We start from the raw sequence: 16,559 nt of genomic DNA on the forward strand, positions 1-16,559 counted from the left end.
TGAGACAAAATGCCATCCAGATCTCTTGGCCTGGGTTTCACAATCCTTCTCAGGTAGGCCTTGGGCCATTTGTCCAGTATCATCTTATGTACTTAGGTTCAAATGGCTCTGGATTCCTTAGGCTGCTCTGAGCTCTCAGAACTGTTGCCTGGAGTTGCCGGACTCCTCTGCTTGGCGAATTTGTTCTCATCGAAGTGACACCTGTCTCAGGAACCTCCCCCTGACTTGCTACCAAACTGAAAAGAGCAGCCTTTGTCATAAAGGATTGTTCTTTCTCTGTGGGATGGGTACACTCTTCAGCACTACAGAGGGTCCCGGTCAGCAGGGGGGACTCTGGCAGAGGTTGTGTGTTGCACAGCCTCTGCTCTGGGCTCCGTCACCACCACCCATACATGAGCTGCTGTGTTCCCTGGCTTAGACGGCTGCACCACCAGCCCAGCAGTGTCTTGGCGTCCCCTCATGGTTCCTTACAGCCTCTTTCTTCTCAGTAGCCAGAATGATCTCTTTCAGAAGTATAAATCAGATGATGTGTATAAGCTTTGAAATCCCTCATTGACTTCCTAGTTTTACTTAGAAATACGTTCCAGACTCCTCGCCATAGTCCACAAGGCTTCAGCACCATCTGGCTCCTGTCCACCTCTTGAGCCTTCTCTCAGTCTAATGTTACCTTTGGGTCAGACAGTGCTCACTGTACTCTATCTGCGCTGCTCATCCTCAGATGCAGACACACACGGGCCACCCTGCCTCGTGGGCATGCTGCTCCTGCTGATTAGGGTGCATTTCCCTCCCTTCCTCGGGGCCCCATGTTCTGACTTCGGCAGTGCAGAGCCCTGTGTAAGAGCATGGACTCTGGAGCCACTTACTAGTTGTGGGACCTGGGCGCACCGTTTCGCAGCTCCCTCTTCTGTTAGATGAGGATGATACTAAGACCTACTACTCGGGTTCTTGTGTGGGTTCTGGAGCTACTCAGAAAGCCTGCTGGCACTAGTAAATTTACTGAATATTTGTATTACTTTTATTAAGTTTGCTTCCTCCCAGTAATTTCATGGAGTGCCTTTTCTTCATAGCAGAACCATAATCTGATAAATTGCTCATTTAAATATTAGTTTAATGTCCACCCGACCCCGGCCTCTGGAGTGTAAACCTAGCGAAGACTGGGCCATATTTATGTGGTTGATTTTCATAAACCCAATACCTAGCAAAGCCCAGCAAGCAACAGATAACATAATAGACATTCAGGTAACTGTGTTGAGTGGGTGGGTGGGTGAGTCAATAAATGAATGAATGCCAGACCTTTTTAAGTCATATTTGATCAATAAAGGATTGGTGAAATAAATTATTGTTTATCCACAAAATAGAAGAGCGAGTAGCTATTAAATATGAATAGATCTTATAAGTAAAAATATGTCTGTGATGAATTATGAAGTAAAATAAAGCAATATGTAGAATATGAAACGATTATTTTATGTGAGTGAAGATGTGTTTTAGGGACAGATAGAATAAATTCTGAAAGGGCTTTTTGGAAATAGGTAGTGAGATGATAGTATTTAATGAACCAAGAAATGAATATGTGATGTTTTTGTTCTTTTCCCCGCAGTGAGCACAGAACTATATTATACCCTTTAACTTGTTTTTATTTCACAGTAAGTACTGCCCAGCTGGTTGTCTGCTTCCTTTTGCTGAGATCTCTGGAACAATCCCTCATGGATATAGAGATGTAAGTCTAAGGAACATAGACTTAGTTGAAGCCACGAGAGAACTATATTTTTTTTAAACTCCCAAATAGGTTGATGTACCTATTGTATATCTTTCATCTTGATTTATTTTCTAGGAATTATTTCCCTTTAGTATCACGTAATGTTTTTCTTTGTCTTGTGCTACAAGTCTGTACTATGTTATCACGTTAATCATCCTGTGTTTACTGAGCAGACTGCCCTGGTCAACTCATTTCTTGAGGAAGCATAAGTGTCTTGTTTATAAATTGTCAAAAGAAAGTGAAATAACTAATCTTTTATTTTTCCTTTCCTCAAGTCCTCGCCGTTGTGCATGGCTGGCGTGCATGCAGGAGTAGTGTCAAACATTCTGGGTGGACAAATCAGTGTTGTGATCAGTAAAGGTATCCCGTACTATGAGAGTTCTTTGGCCAACAATGTCACATCTGTGGTGTAAGTATATACGTTACTGGTCATAGTAACGGTGTTGGGCACGGGTGGTATAGCAACTAGTTAGACCTCAACAACATCACTGTTGTTAATGGTGTTCAGGAAGTAACCTTTGTATGACAGGCATTCCCATTTTTGTGTGTTGGTTGAGCATACTGAAGAGTCCAGGCAGGTTGCACTACCTTAACATGCTCTCCATCACAAAGGTCGTCATTCTCTAGGATGATTTTGTACTTTTCTGAGTGTTGAAAATGCCTAGAGTAAGGGTCTAAGAGTCTGTGGCCAAATTTTTACTTCATTTTCAAGATTAGAAGGCATAACAACTCTGTTTCTTATAGACTATGACCTAGGATGGATTGAGGATAACTGAAATACTTTGAGTATAAGTTAGATTTTGACATAAATTCAGAAGTAGCAGTATTGTGAATCCTCCTCTCATCCAAAGAGAATGTTTTAAGAATGTATCTTTTATGGTCACTACAGTTATCTGTTTTATGAAACACAGACAAGGCATCAAACGCAGGAAAGGTTGAAACATTAAATAGAAATGTAATATTTGGGATCTGTTTTGGTAAATCTCACCTGTTAGATGGGCTTAGTCCTATAGACAATACTGAGTCTAATTGAAACCAGCTTCTCTTCAGAGGTTCTTGGCCAGTTTTCTTTCAGAAGATGAGAGCATGAGCCATATCCATGACAGTATTAAAGAGGAGACACCAAACTTTTTCTGTAAAGAACCAGATAGCAAATATATTAGGTTTTATAAAGGCCACATGTCCCTGTCACTTATGCTTTTTTAGTTCATTTAAAACTCTTTAACCACGTAGAAACCATTCATAGCTCACTGGCCATACAAAACAGGCCATGCATGAGCAAGCCATCGTTTGCCCATCCCTGGTTAGAGTTAGCAACCTTTCCTTCTCTTGGTTTCTTCTAGATGATTTTATGCAGAGACTTTTCATTCCTTTCCCCTCTGCTATCTTTAGAAATAATATTATCAGTTCTCTTTCTTTCACACCTTAAGAAAAAATAAGGATAGGTTGCATCCACTTATAATAATTGTTTGAATGTTATGCTAAAGGCAAGAGCATACGCTGATGTTCTGATCTCCCCAAGTTCTTTAGAGTCCTTGGTAAACTACTCCCTTGTCCCACTCCTCCATTCTCCCCAACTGCTTTTCCTTGCCTCTTACTTTGAAATCCAAATGCAGTGCTGCATTGTAACACTGAAACTACTTCTTAGCTGTGTTTATTTTCTGTAACAAATGCAATCTCTTCTGTTTGTAGCCAGCTTTTTTTCTGTTTACCCAAGGAAACTTAGGCCTCATTCTCTGAGAATTAGTGTACTTGCAACAAAACCAAATGACACAGAAAAGTTTGAGGAATCAGTTTATTTCCATGAAAGATAAATAAGTACATGTTAAAGGTTACACAGGCTTACTTGGCAAATTTCATGTATGAGACAGGCACTAGGTACTTGTAGAGAAAGTTGTTTATGCTGATTTCAGAAATTGTTCTGCTTTGAAATCTTTTTCGCCTAAGAATAGCATCGGTTATCTAACATATAGCCATAGAAGATCCTTAGTTCTTTATATACTAAAGTAAAAACAAAAGAAAAAGTTTTACTTAAGAAAAATATAGGGAAGTCAATATATGAGTGTCACCAAGAACAACCTTTCTCTCTTTCAGGGGACACTTATCTACAAGTCTTTTTACATTTAAGACAAGTGGTAAGCCTCTCATGGACTTTATAACTTATTATAATTTGCATAATAGTTAATATTTTTTTAATAGTTAATATTTTTAAAATATTATCATGTAGTATGCCAATTGCTGGTGTTTTGCACCTTCTCGTATGTCACAATAATATAATAGATGGAATAAATTGGAGGTTTTATATTTAATAAAGAAATGATCATGTAAGCAAGGAAAGTTCCTTAGGAAAGGTGATTTTTTAAATATGTCTGAAGAAGGAATTAATTCAACAGAAAATACTTATTGAGTGCCTTTGATTTGTTAGGCACTGTCCTGGTGCTAGTGAAACAAAAGTGAACAGAATAAACAAGATCCTCCTTTCTTGGAGCTTAGATACTAGTATTGAGAGATTAACAGTAAACAGTAGGTAAATAAATTACTATATATGATGTACTTTTTATAATATTATTGAAGATGTAGAAAAATCGGTCAAAGAAAGAGGATATAGGCAATGCAGGAGTGCCTGGCTTGGAGTTTTAAGTGGGATCAGGACAGGCCTCATGGAGAATGTGACATCTGAGCAAACACCTAACTGCAGTAGGGAGTGAGTCCTCCACTGGTCTGGAGACAGTATCACAGGGAGAGGATAATGTATTCCCATTAAATTAATGGTTATTGCTTGTGAATAAATATGTCTGTACATTTCCTGATGAGACACAAAGACATGGACCCAAGAAACATTTGCCTACTTTTGATATTTCTCTATTACACTATATTATTAGCACAGTGTATATTAATTGCATATACAATAGAAAGTTTCCAGTGAGCAAATTTATACAGATTTTGAATTTATATCTAGAAACCAAATTTCTGTCTTTTTTGTTTCAGGTTGTTATGGAACCCTGGGGATGGAATCTGGTGTGATTGCCGATCCTCAAATAACAGCATCATCTGTGCTGGAATGGACTGACCACACAGGACAAGAGAACAGTTGGAAACCCGAAAAGGCCAGGCTGAAGAAACCTGGGCCTCCCTGGGCTGCTTTTGCCACTGATGAATATCAGTGGTTACAAATAGATCTGAATAAAGAAAAGAAGATAACAGGTCAAGAGACATAATTTTCTAGAATACTTTATAGTTATGATTTTATTTGGAAATCTGATGACATCTGAGATTTTCATAGGAAATTAGGTCACTGCCAATTTAATTGTATGGTTTTAAGTTTTCTTTACTGGTGTTAAGTATTCCAAAAGGCGGTTTTATTAAAACATGGCAGAGTAAAGGTGTTGGTTTTTGATTTTTACTAGCTTTTCGTTTTCATCGTAATAAAATTCTTTTAAGGTAGTGTTTCAATTAAGTGATCTTGATATTTGAAATTACCATCGCTTCTAGTCATTAAAGGAAATTCATGTTCAAGGAGTTCATTTTAAGTGCTATAAATAATATTCTGCCTGTGTCTGAATACAAATTTATTTGGAGCAATTTATCAAATGGTCAGTATAATTATTAGAATTATTAGGTGAGGTAGTTTTGTTAAAAATTTATTTTGATTTGGCACTGAAAAAAATAATTGTTTTAATCCATTCATTCCCAGGCTGTCATTGTTACTTGGTAGATGAGATATATTTTGCAATGACGTGAATACAGGCTGTCAAAATAGAACAGTCCTTTTCCTATGTGCTCCCCTAACTCTTGTGTCTCTACAAGGGAACAAAGGCAAGGATTTAGTTGCTATTATAATGAAACCTTGCACTTGGAGATGGTAATGGGCCATCGGCAAATATGTTTTAACAGTGCACTTTGGATGTTTGTGCTTCAATGCTGAACAGACTTCAAGGATCAGACTGTGTGCACTAACGAAAGCAACTTTCCATTCCCTAGGCATTGTAACCACTGGCTCCACCATGGTGGAACACAATTACTATGTGTCAGCCTACAGAATTCTATACAGTGATGATGGACAGAGATGGACTGTGTACAGAGAGCCAGGCGTGGAGCAGGATAAGGTAAGATGATTGCCAGGGTTTTTTTGAAAATGGGCCTCTGCCAGGAATCGTGGACATTTTCATGTGCAGTGTTCATGTTAGCTATTGCTAGGTCTTTGCTCTCTCTTGGTTATGTTAGGTTGTGTTGGTTATTAGCCATACTCTTCTAACTGTGGTTAGGAGATTCTCAGTGGTTCTAGGTTCCTTTTGATGATCTCAGATTTCTTAACTCAATTGTTTAGGTACTTGATTAAGAAGTTCTAAAAAGAAGGGGCACCTGGCTGGCTCATGTGGCAAAGCATGTGACTCTTGATCTCAGGGTCATGAATTTAAACCTCACTTTGAGTGTAGAGCCTACATAAGTGAATGAAGGAATGAATAATTTTCAATCAGTAGTGGTAACTTATTAAAAAAAATTCTAAAAAGGAACTTGTAATTTCTTGTCATAAATAAGTTTTTCCTGTTAATCCACAGAATGATGGAGAGCCTAATTTGTCCCCAGATTTCTTCTATGGAGGCAAGGGGACAACAGACAATAGCTAAAGGCAAAAGTGCATTATAGGATGGGATGTAGACTTGAAAGTTCATTTCAAGATCACTATACCAAATTGGGGCTTAGAAAACTTGTTTTTTCCTATCTGAAGAGTTTCCTTAGCTTCCATGCTAATTATCAAATTGTTTTAGTTCACAGACAGTGATAATGCAGGAATGTTTCAGAGCAGATGATCAGGGGTGGGGAGTGGGGAGTAGTGGCAATCCTCTAGATGACACTTTCACCTGGGCTCCTGGCCTGCGATCCACCACGAGGACCTTGGAACTCTGGGAAGTCCTTGCTCCCAAGGAAGGCCAAGTTCTTCTCATCTAGAACTGAAATTATAAGCACATTTTTTTTTAATGAAACTTCCCTGAGTTCCATTTCAATTCTATGATACCCTCCGTTCTCTATCGTATATATGATTTGCTGATATGTCTTCAATTTCCACTTTTCTTATCTCTCTATTCAGAAAACTCGAGGGGCTCCTTATAATCTGTCATGTGGATCTAAACCCTTCCGTTGTTACTCAAGGCCTCCTTCCTCTCTCTTCTGCGTGATAGCACATGACCTTCATCTTTGGTGAGGCTCTACCCATTGAAGTAAATAACAGTATTGTCTTTGTACCTATCTTCCTTCTGCTTAATAACCTCAAACTTGGCTACTTTTTTACTCTGAGCACATCCATACCTGTTTGTAGAATATGTATTGTACTTGCGGAATATAGTTAACTTTTTGAAATTATAAAAAAGTATCCATGATTCTATTATAAAAACATCTAGCACAATTGAATTATATTTCTGAAAAAGACTTCCTTTTTTGCTTCATTTTTGAAGGATAATTTCATTAGGTATAGAATTCTAGGTTGATTTTGCTTTCCCCTCCACACCTTAACTATGCTGGTCCACTGTTTTCTGGTTTACATTTTTCCAGTGAGAATTCTATCTTTCATGCCTTTGTTCCTCATTATGTAATGTGTCTTTTTATTCCTTGACTGTTTTTAAGATTTTCTTTTTAACGTCTATTTGAAGCAATTTGATTATGATGTGCCTTTGTGTAGTTGTCTTCATGTTTCTTCTGCTTGGGCTTCTTTGATCTCTTGGATCTGCTATTTATAATTTGCATCAAATTTAGAAAATTGTAGGCCATGTTTCCTCAAATATGTTTTCTCAAATATGTTGCCTCCCTAATTCTAATTACATGAATATTATGACTATTAAAGATGTCTCACAACTTACTGATGCTCTGTTCATTTTTTTTTTTAATCTTTCTCCCTGTTCTAGTTTGGAAAATTTACTGTTTTGCCTTAAGTTCACTAATCTGTTCTGCACTATCTAATATATTAATCCCATCCTGTGTACTTTTATCTTCAACATTGCATTTTTGCTTCCAGATATTCAGTTTGGCGCTTTTAAAATTTCTTCCAAGTCTCTCCTGAACATACTTATGCTTTTTTCTACCCCTAAAACCTATGGAATATATAGTAAATCTTTTGATGCCCTTATCTGCTAATTCTGTCTACTAATGTGTCATATGTGGGTCTTTTTACGTGGATGGATATTATGAGTCCTATTCCCTGGTAATTTTTGGTTGGTTGCCAAACATGATGGACTTCTACGTTGTTTGGTGCTAGGGTTGTTTTCTGCTTTCTACATATTTTAGAGCTTTATTCTGAGACACAGGTTACTTGGGAATTATTTGGTCTTTTTAAGGTTTGCATTTTAGCTTTGTTAGGCAGGACCTGAGCAGCTTTTAGTTCTAATTTTTTTCTGCTACTGAGACAATACTGTTCGAAGTACTCAACCCAAAGTCTCATACATTATGAGTTTTCTCCATGCTATCTATCGGTAATGTGAGCTGTTCCCAACCCTGCATAGCTCTGAGAATTGTTGGGCTGGCTCCTTTCCAACACTTCTTTTCCCATCCACAGGTCGTTTACTTTACATGCAACTGAAGATTTAAGGGGAAACCCCCCCCCCCTACAGATCCAAGAAGTCCCTCTTTGTGCGGTTCTCTTCTCTCCTATACTCTGTCTTGCACATTCTAGCTACTTTGGCTTCTCCATCTCTGAGCTCTGTGTCCTCAATTCAGGAGACCACCAAGGCTCTCTCCAGACAACACTGGGGCAATAGAAAGGCTCACCTCATGTGTCTTTTTTCTCTCAGGGATTCAGTGCGCTATGCTGCCTATTGTCCAGTGTTTCATATATCCTGTCTGATTTTTTCAGATGTGTAAGGCAAAGAGTAAACTTTTAGTCCCTGTTATTCTGTCCTGAAGAGAAGTGGAAGTCCTTACATTGAAGTATATGGAATACCGGTCTCTTGCCTCACTTACGTTAGCCCATCAGCTCTCTCATTGACCTCCAACTCCAGAGTAGTTGATGTGTTCATTTCCTCACCCTTTCTAAGCATGCACATATGCAGGAACACATACAGATTGAGATGGCTTTTAGGTTTGTTTTCAGAAGATAGAAGTGTATGTACAACTTCATAATATATTACTTTTTAATAGTGTGCCATATCTGTGTGTGGTGATATCTAATAAAATTTAAGTTCTTTGAAATGTGTGGGAAATATCAGAAAGGGACACAGAACATAAAGACTCCTAACTCTGGGAAACGAACTAGGGGTGGTGGAAGGGGAGGGTGGTGGAAGGGGAGGAGGGTGGGGGGTGGGGGTGAATGGGTGATGGGCACTGAGGGGGACACTTGACGGGATGAGCACTGGGTGTTATTCTGTATGTTGGTAAATTGAACACCAATAAAAATTAATTTATTTAAAAAAATAAAATAAAATTTATGATTATATAAAAAGATTAAAAAAAATTTAAGTTCTTTGAGAGTGGAAGCTTTGACTTCCGTTTCCATTTTTATCCTCATGACACCTTGCAGACCTTCCTACACTTAGGGTCTTTTAATAAATGCTCATAGATTATAGCAGATCTTTTTTACTTAGTTCATATAAAATTTTTCTCCCTTAAGCTTTTTCATAAAAATGAAACTATAGTGTGAAGTAAGGCCTCAGGGATAGTTTTTATGTCCTAAAATGATTACGGTTCCTGTTCCACTAAAATAATAGACTGCAAATAATTGCCTTCATTTCAGAGTAATATCTGAGGAAATAATGGAAGTTTACTAGGTAGGGGATTATTATAACTTCAAAACAAACCTTGTAGAAAATGAAGGCTGTTAACACATCTTAGAAATTTACAGTCTAATACTTTGTGAATCAGCCAAAAGAAAGTAGCTCTATTTGGACATGACTTGATTGAAGAGTTAAACATTAACTTGTTCTCACATCAACTGATAAAAATACAAACCCCTTTGGTTTTAGGCAGCTATCTATCTCTTGGCAGTCTTTAGAAACTAGCCTGGTGATTTCACCCAAAGGAAAAGGGAGGACTTTTTGCTTAGTGGAGCTCTAGAGTTAAGTCAGAAGACTTGGACTCAAGTCACTGCTCGCTTATTGACGTTATCCAGTCCACTTACATTCTGGGAGCTGCAGTTTTCTGGGTCCTGTGTATTTCAGGGGGTTGTCCTAGAGAACAGTTGAGATAATTATGTGAAAATGCTTTGTTAGTAAGAGCCCTTCAGTGTTATATATTATCATGATTTGCTTGAAATGGTTGAGGGATGAGCTAGTCACTTGAAATTGTATTTTTACCTAATACATAGAATGCATCTGTTGCTGTTTACATGGGTTCATTAAAATTAGTCGGGCAGCAGCGTTTCAGAATCACTTGTCTGGTTTAGATAGCAACAAGGAATGAAAGTGGGTTTAACATGAGAACTGTCTTTATGTTGTTTATCCAGTAGGTGGGGGTATCTGACTGTTGCATATTCCTTAGTCGATGTTCACTTTCTGTGCCTCTTCTGCAAGAAAAATTATGAAAAGTACACAGTAAAGCATTTCCTCTTAGACTGTATGTTCAATTATGCTTCACTTTGAAAATTAATATATTTGAACAGTTGGTAATCCCACAGGGCTACAATTCCTAATTTACTAATAGAATTATACTGCCTCACGGGACTGAAACCTTCTTCCCAGTTGCCAAGTTAGCATTTTTATTATGTTTAAATCACATTAAAATCATTTGTGTATTCAGTACTTTTATAAGTGTTTGATTAAGAATGTGTAGCTTCTTAATAGTTTGTCCAAATTATGATTAATTTATTTTCTGAGAAATTAATTCTTACTGTCATACTTTACAGATGTCATTTAAGACCCAGAGCAAAAAAAAAAAACAAAAACAAAAATGTTTCAGTGGAACAGTATAACCCTGACTTCTGTTGATGTAAAGTACCAATTTTTTGTTGTTTTTTAAAGATATTTCAAGGAAACAAAGATTATCACCAGGATGTGCGTAACAACTTTTTGCCACCAATTGTTGCACGTTTTATTAGAGTGAATCCTACCCAGTGGCAGCAGAAAATTGCCATGAAAATAGAACTTCTTGGATGTCAGTTTATTCCTAAAGGTAAAACAACAGTATTTTATTTTCACTGGATTAATTTAAAATGGCTTTGAGGCTCTCAGAGAAGATAAGTAATGATAATACGAGTGTTTAGATTTTAATTACACCATCATCTTAAAGAGGATTTTTATCTTTTTATATTTTTAAAGATTTTATTTATTTATTTATTCATGATAGAGAGAGAGAGAGAGAGGCAGAGACACAGGCAGAGGGAGAAGCAGGCTCCATGCCAGGAGCCCAACGCAGGACTCGATTCCGGAACTCCAGGATCACGCCCTGGGCCAAAGGCAGGCCCTGAACTGCTGAGCCACCCAGGGATCCTCCTTAAAAAGGATTTTTTAAAAGAAATAGTCATCCTTTTATAAAGCTAGTTACCAGGATGGTTTCCAAAGTTACAAGAAGAATACAGAGCATCATTGATGAGATAATTCATATAATGAGATTGGTTTTCAGATCTAGTCTCAATCTTCACAATTTCTAATCAGATTCCATGTAGCATAATATTGTATCACAAACACCAGTGGTTATAGCAGTAATCTTAGCTTAAGTGCCGTTCCCTTTGAAAAAAAAGAAAGTGTAAGTAATTTCCCCTCAATATTGTAGAATATTTTAATACGTTGTTTACTGTTGTGTATCTCCAGAACCTGCCCCAACACCCACACGTAGTGGGCGCTCCACAAATAGTTATTAGATGAAATGAAAGAGTCGTATGTCAAACTGTGATGATACTTCTGTAGCTTTAGAGTTTAACATCGTCCACCTCCTCAGTGTCGTCCTCCTAAGAAAATTATTTTTAAGACAGTTATTTAAAAAATGAGAGATCCCAGTAAACTTATATATGTAATGCATAGTATATTTATCCTTCTGGCATATTGCTCCCCGAGACTTAAAATTACCGAGCAGAAATGAGTACTCTAGGAAATGTTGGAAACATTTAAATTACTGTTTTTTAACTATGCTCTTACCAGCAAAAAGGTATAAACTTTTCTAAACTACTTTTCAAGGTCGTCCTCCAAAGCTTACTCAACCTCCACCTCCTCGGAACAGCAATGACCTCAAAAACACTACAGCCCCTCCAAAAATAGCCAAAGGTATGCTTCCTTTGTAAGTATGAGAATTTAGTATTCCCTGGATTTGTGGTATAATTTTCCATAAATAAAAGCATTATAAAATATTTTAATCAGGTTGATGTAGATGAAAGAGTAAAGAGGTTTTAAAACTTTTTTAGGTCGAGCCCCCAAATTTACTCAACCACTACAACCTCGCAGCAACAATGAGTTTCCTGCACAGACAGAGCAAACGACGGCCACTCCCGATATCAAAAATACTACCGTAACTCCAAGTGTGACCAAAGGTATGCAGATCCAGAAATTAACTCCTGTCACGTGGTAGCATTTTATGTTGTTTGTAACAAATTTTCAGGAGCATTTCCAGCTTTCAAACCCTTAGTTTCTTTTCCTCTTAACTGTGTTTCTTAAGAATAGAAGAAACTTTTATTCCTCTCCAGAAAGGAAACTGATTGCATTGCTCTGATTTCTCTTCTCTGGTGTCATGTAGAATTGTTCTTTAAATATTTAGAAATGGCTGCTGTATTCTGGGTCTCCTCGTGTGATCTTTTTCTCCCCACCACAGCTAAACACAAGGAGTCTCTCTTTCTAGAAATAACTAAAACCGTAGCAGGAAACAAACCTTTTTTCCCCCCTTCGGTTACAAATTAATTCGTTGGATAGGGAATTTGGTGGCACAAAGGGGGGGGGGGACCAATTTTGATGAAAACTAGGGCTTTTTTTTAAAAAAAAAGTACTGTGGGATCCCTGGGTGGCGCAGCGGTTTAGCGCCTGCCTTTGGCCCAGGGCGCGATCCTGGAGACCCGGGATCGAATCCCACGTCAGGCTCCCGGTGCATGGAGCCTGCTTCTCCCTCTGCCTATGTCTCTGCCTCTCTCTCTCTCTCTCTATCATAAATAAATAAAAATTAAAAAAAAAATTTAAAAAAATAAATAAAAAATAAAAATAAAAAAAGTACTGTGAGTTCATGTATTCATTAAAAAAACTTTGGTCTTTACTTTGCAAATGTTTGCAATCTTAGTTTTTTCAGATTATAAAGATAAATGAAGTAGACTTTATTTTCACATTTTATTGGTGATAAATAAGGCATTAACACATAGGAAGCATAGTACTTTGATTTTACTAGTTGCAGAACAAAATTTCAACTGAATTTGGAAAAAAATCATCAGTGTCACAGAGGAATGAATTTCAATGTTGGCAGATAAAGCCAATTTTTGAGACCATGCAGAGAAGAGAAAGCAATTCATCCCGAGGTAACCTGCGCCACACAGAACTTTATTCATTCTCAGTTTTTAAAAATTTGCCTGATTCAAGATAACACTCTCCAACTTCGCACATGTCACTTATTCCCGTATCTTCTAAGGTACATTCTAAACAGACCACTTTCTTTCTCACGCTGCTGGGAAAGCTAAAGAGAAGCAAGACTTCTTAGAGACGAGAGACCCCGGTGTCCCACAGAACTTACCGTTCTGTTCTGTGTGAGCAGAGTCCCGGACCATGTGCCTGGATGGAAAAACCGTCATTTAAAAGTATTGCTCATCTTAAAATCTGATTAAGAATCTTAAAATCTCAAGACTAAAAGTGTCCTTGAAGCATTTTCTTCCATAGCCAGGATTCTTGTAAGCTTCAGAAGAATGACAAAGAATGCACAGGTCTTTTCAGTTAAAGACCTCATGTCTCCTTCTCCCTGGACAGTGGTATATGGGCTTTTTAGTATGTTTCAAACCTAAGGAGATTTTTTTTTAAACTTCCAATTAAATCAGACTGTCTACCTGAACGTGAGTGTTCTCTTTCCAGTTTCACAAATTTTAGGGATACCGCACATTTACTTTTCTGAATTCTTCGTGCTTTCTAGGAAGCCTGAGTCCTGATTGCTCTTTTATGCGCTCCTCCTTTTCCAGTTTTACATTCAGGCTGAGAGCAATGCTGGGGAAGATCCTATCCTGATTAGACTCGTGCCCCTGTAACTTCTTGACTCCTCCACACGTGGAGCCCCAAGCACCAGCCGGGCGGTCTTTCTATTCTCTGGTCAGCCCATCTGTCTGTTCTCAGACTTCATATTTTTCAAAGCCTTGACTCAGAAATTCTTTACTCACTCTCAGTCACCACTTCTACTTTTCAAAGGAGGTAGCAGGTAGAAGGAAGCTCCCTATTTGTGGAACTTGCAAACGCACCTGTGCCCTCTGTCCACTGCATGGAAGGGGGGATTCCTAGCACTGGCCGGGCGGGCCCGCATTGTGCCCTGGTTCCCACCAGGGCCCCTCGCCCTCTCCTGTATCCACTGCCTCTTTTTGGGTACGGTATGAGGGAGCATAAGATGCCGTGGGTCAGGCCCCGCAGTGGCTGGCGCTTAGCCCCCAGCAGGATCAGTGGTTGCTGCTGTCCTCCCCGTTGCCACACTGGGGGCGCCAGGCTCGGAGGGAAGCTGATGTCTCAAATGACCTTCGGCAGACCATTTTCTGTGTCTGGGCTGGGACTTCCTTATCTACGGAAGGAGATAAGGGGATTGCGTGATCTCCTGGTACAAGCTCCTCCTTGCAGGCCGAACTTTGTCCTTTCCTGCCCTGTTGATGCACATTGGCTTTTTCATACTTAATGTTACAATGTTACCTTCCCAGAAGTATTTCCCCCACCAAGTTGCAATGTCATTTCCAGTGGCTGGATAGTGTTTGACTATGCGAAGGATACTATGATGCCTTTATTCCCTTCCATTGTTGGGCATTTGGATCATTTCCAGTTTTTCGCTCTTTTGCAGCTACAGAAACAAACCACTTTAAAAATGCGTCTTTGAATGTTATCTTAATTTTTTTCCCAAGAATAGACTCCATACGTGGAAATTGCCACGTATCCCATATTTATACGTACTGCCCCAAAATGAAACAAAGTATCACTTAAAGTCACATAAAAATAACTTTCTTGGTATCCTGTCTAGTGTTATTCTTTTAAATATTTGCCAATTCGATGAGTGGAAATAGCATCTTATTCTTGTTTTAACTTCTGTTTCTATGATTACTGGTGAAGCTAACATGTCGTGGTCACTTGCATCTTTTAATCGTATTGCTCATTCATCTCTGCTGTTCTGTTGATTGGTTTTGACTTGTAAATTCTGTAATATATAAATTACAGGAACCCTTTATATCAGATAGTCAGAACTTCCAAGTTTTTCATTTGTCTTTAAGTTTGTCTTGGTGATTTAAAAAGTCACGAAAAATTTTAAGTGTATGCAAAGTTGAAGTACATAACGCGATAGACTTCACGTTAACAGTCAAAGCCTCTGCCGTTAACCAAGACAGGCCCACGCTCACTTCATAAATAATGTGTACGGTACTTTCTGAAATAGAAAAGCTTTGAAGGATGATAGGGGTAATAACTTTCCCACTTGTGCTTCGTGACTCTGCCTCTGGTGTGTTTGCAGATGTAGCCTTGGCCGCGGTCCTAGTCCCAGTGCTGGTCATGGTGCTCACCGCTCTCATCCTCCTAGCAGTGTGTGCTTGGCATTGGAGAAGCAGGTTGGTACGCAAAGCAGTTCGCCTGATTGATCCAGGAAGGGGTGTTTCCAGGTGTGAAATAGAAACTAAATATAGAAAGGGCACCTGGGGGGCTTAGGGGTTGAGCATCCACCTTTGGCTCAGGGCATGACCCCGGGGTCCTGGGATCGAGTCCCACATCGGGCTCTCCGCAGGGAGCCTGCTTCTCTCTCTGCCTGTGTCTCTGCCTCTCTCTCTCTCTGTGTCTCTCCGGAATAAACAAACTCTTAAAAAAGAAAGAAACTAAATATAGAAGGTGAAGTACTATCCACTTTTTTGAGGAGAGTTAAGGTAGTTATTAAGGTAAAAATACATTTGTTTCACGAGTTTATATCTGATTTTAAATAATTCATTTTAATTTAGAAATTGTGGGGAAAAATAGTTAATTGCACAATAAATTATATAGTTAATCAGGAAAAAAAACATTTATTTCTCTTTTCCATAAAAAATGAGTATGTTCAGTAACACAGTGGCTAAGTTTCTTTTATTGTACCAGGACCTGCTTTACATGCTGGAAGATACACATTGATCAGAACGTCCTGCCACATAATAGGTGCTTAACTAATATTTCCTGAAAGAATTTGCATGAACTCCTATCTCCCAGGTGCTTGGCAAGGCTGACTGATAAGGAGCCATGATATGGCTTCAAGAGTTATTTTTGAGGTACTGAGGAGCACAGATGTGAGAACCAAGAGCATCATCTGAAGCCTTTCTGCAGGAAGAAGTAATCCTCAAGTTTGTTTTGCCTTAAAGAGAAGGTTGAAGGAAGGTAGAGGCCAGCGCAGCCTCTGTGCTTGAGTGGGGGTAGGCTTGGCCTGGGATGGTGCGGAGGAGGGACCGTGGAGCTGCATCTGGACCTGGATCGGGAGGCTGCGGGGAGACAAATGGGGCTTCGCTCTGTAGGTGGGCCTCACCCTGTGCAGGGTGGAGCAGATGGCCTGTCCTCAGACCCCCAGGGCTGGCTGACCACTAGGGAAGGGGGAGGGCTCCAGGATGACCAAAGTTTCTGGCTCGTGTAGTTAGACCCGTGGAGATGACAGAGCAGGAGGGACAGGTTTGGTGGAGCAAGAGCATGACTTGATTTGTTCCCTGAAATATGTGAGCTCCTGCCTTGGGCTA

At 39.1% G+C, this 16,559-nt stretch overlaps 1 protein-coding gene across 1 annotated transcript in view; it reads left to right on the top strand.

Moving 5' to 3' along the window:
• DCBLD2 (discoidin, CUB and LCCL domain containing 2) overlaps positions 1–16,559 on the top strand; it is an 80,368-nt gene that overhangs the window by 53,587 nt on the left and 10,222 nt on the right. The window contains exons 5-13 of the mRNA XM_055315988.1: positions 1,645–1,717; positions 2,032–2,165; positions 3,851–3,891; positions 4,745–4,960; positions 5,738–5,862; positions 10,699–10,849; positions 11,851–11,937; positions 12,075–12,200; positions 15,329–15,422. Of these exons, the coding sequence (XP_055171963.1) occupies positions 1,645–1,717; positions 2,032–2,165; positions 3,851–3,891; positions 4,745–4,960; positions 5,738–5,862; positions 10,699–10,849; positions 11,851–11,937; positions 12,075–12,200; positions 15,329–15,422 (1,047 nt within the window). The remainder of the gene's footprint in view (positions 1–1,644; positions 1,718–2,031; positions 2,166–3,850; positions 3,892–4,744; positions 4,961–5,737; positions 5,863–10,698; positions 10,850–11,850; positions 11,938–12,074; positions 12,201–15,328; positions 15,423–16,559) is intronic.

The sequence above is a fragment of the Nyctereutes procyonoides genome, unplaced genomic scaffold (assembly GCF_905146905.1).
Source record: "Nyctereutes procyonoides isolate TBG_1078 unplaced genomic scaffold, NYPRO_anot_genome, whole genome shotgun sequence".
NCBI lineage: Eukaryota > Metazoa > Chordata > Mammalia > Carnivora > Canidae > Nyctereutes > Nyctereutes procyonoides.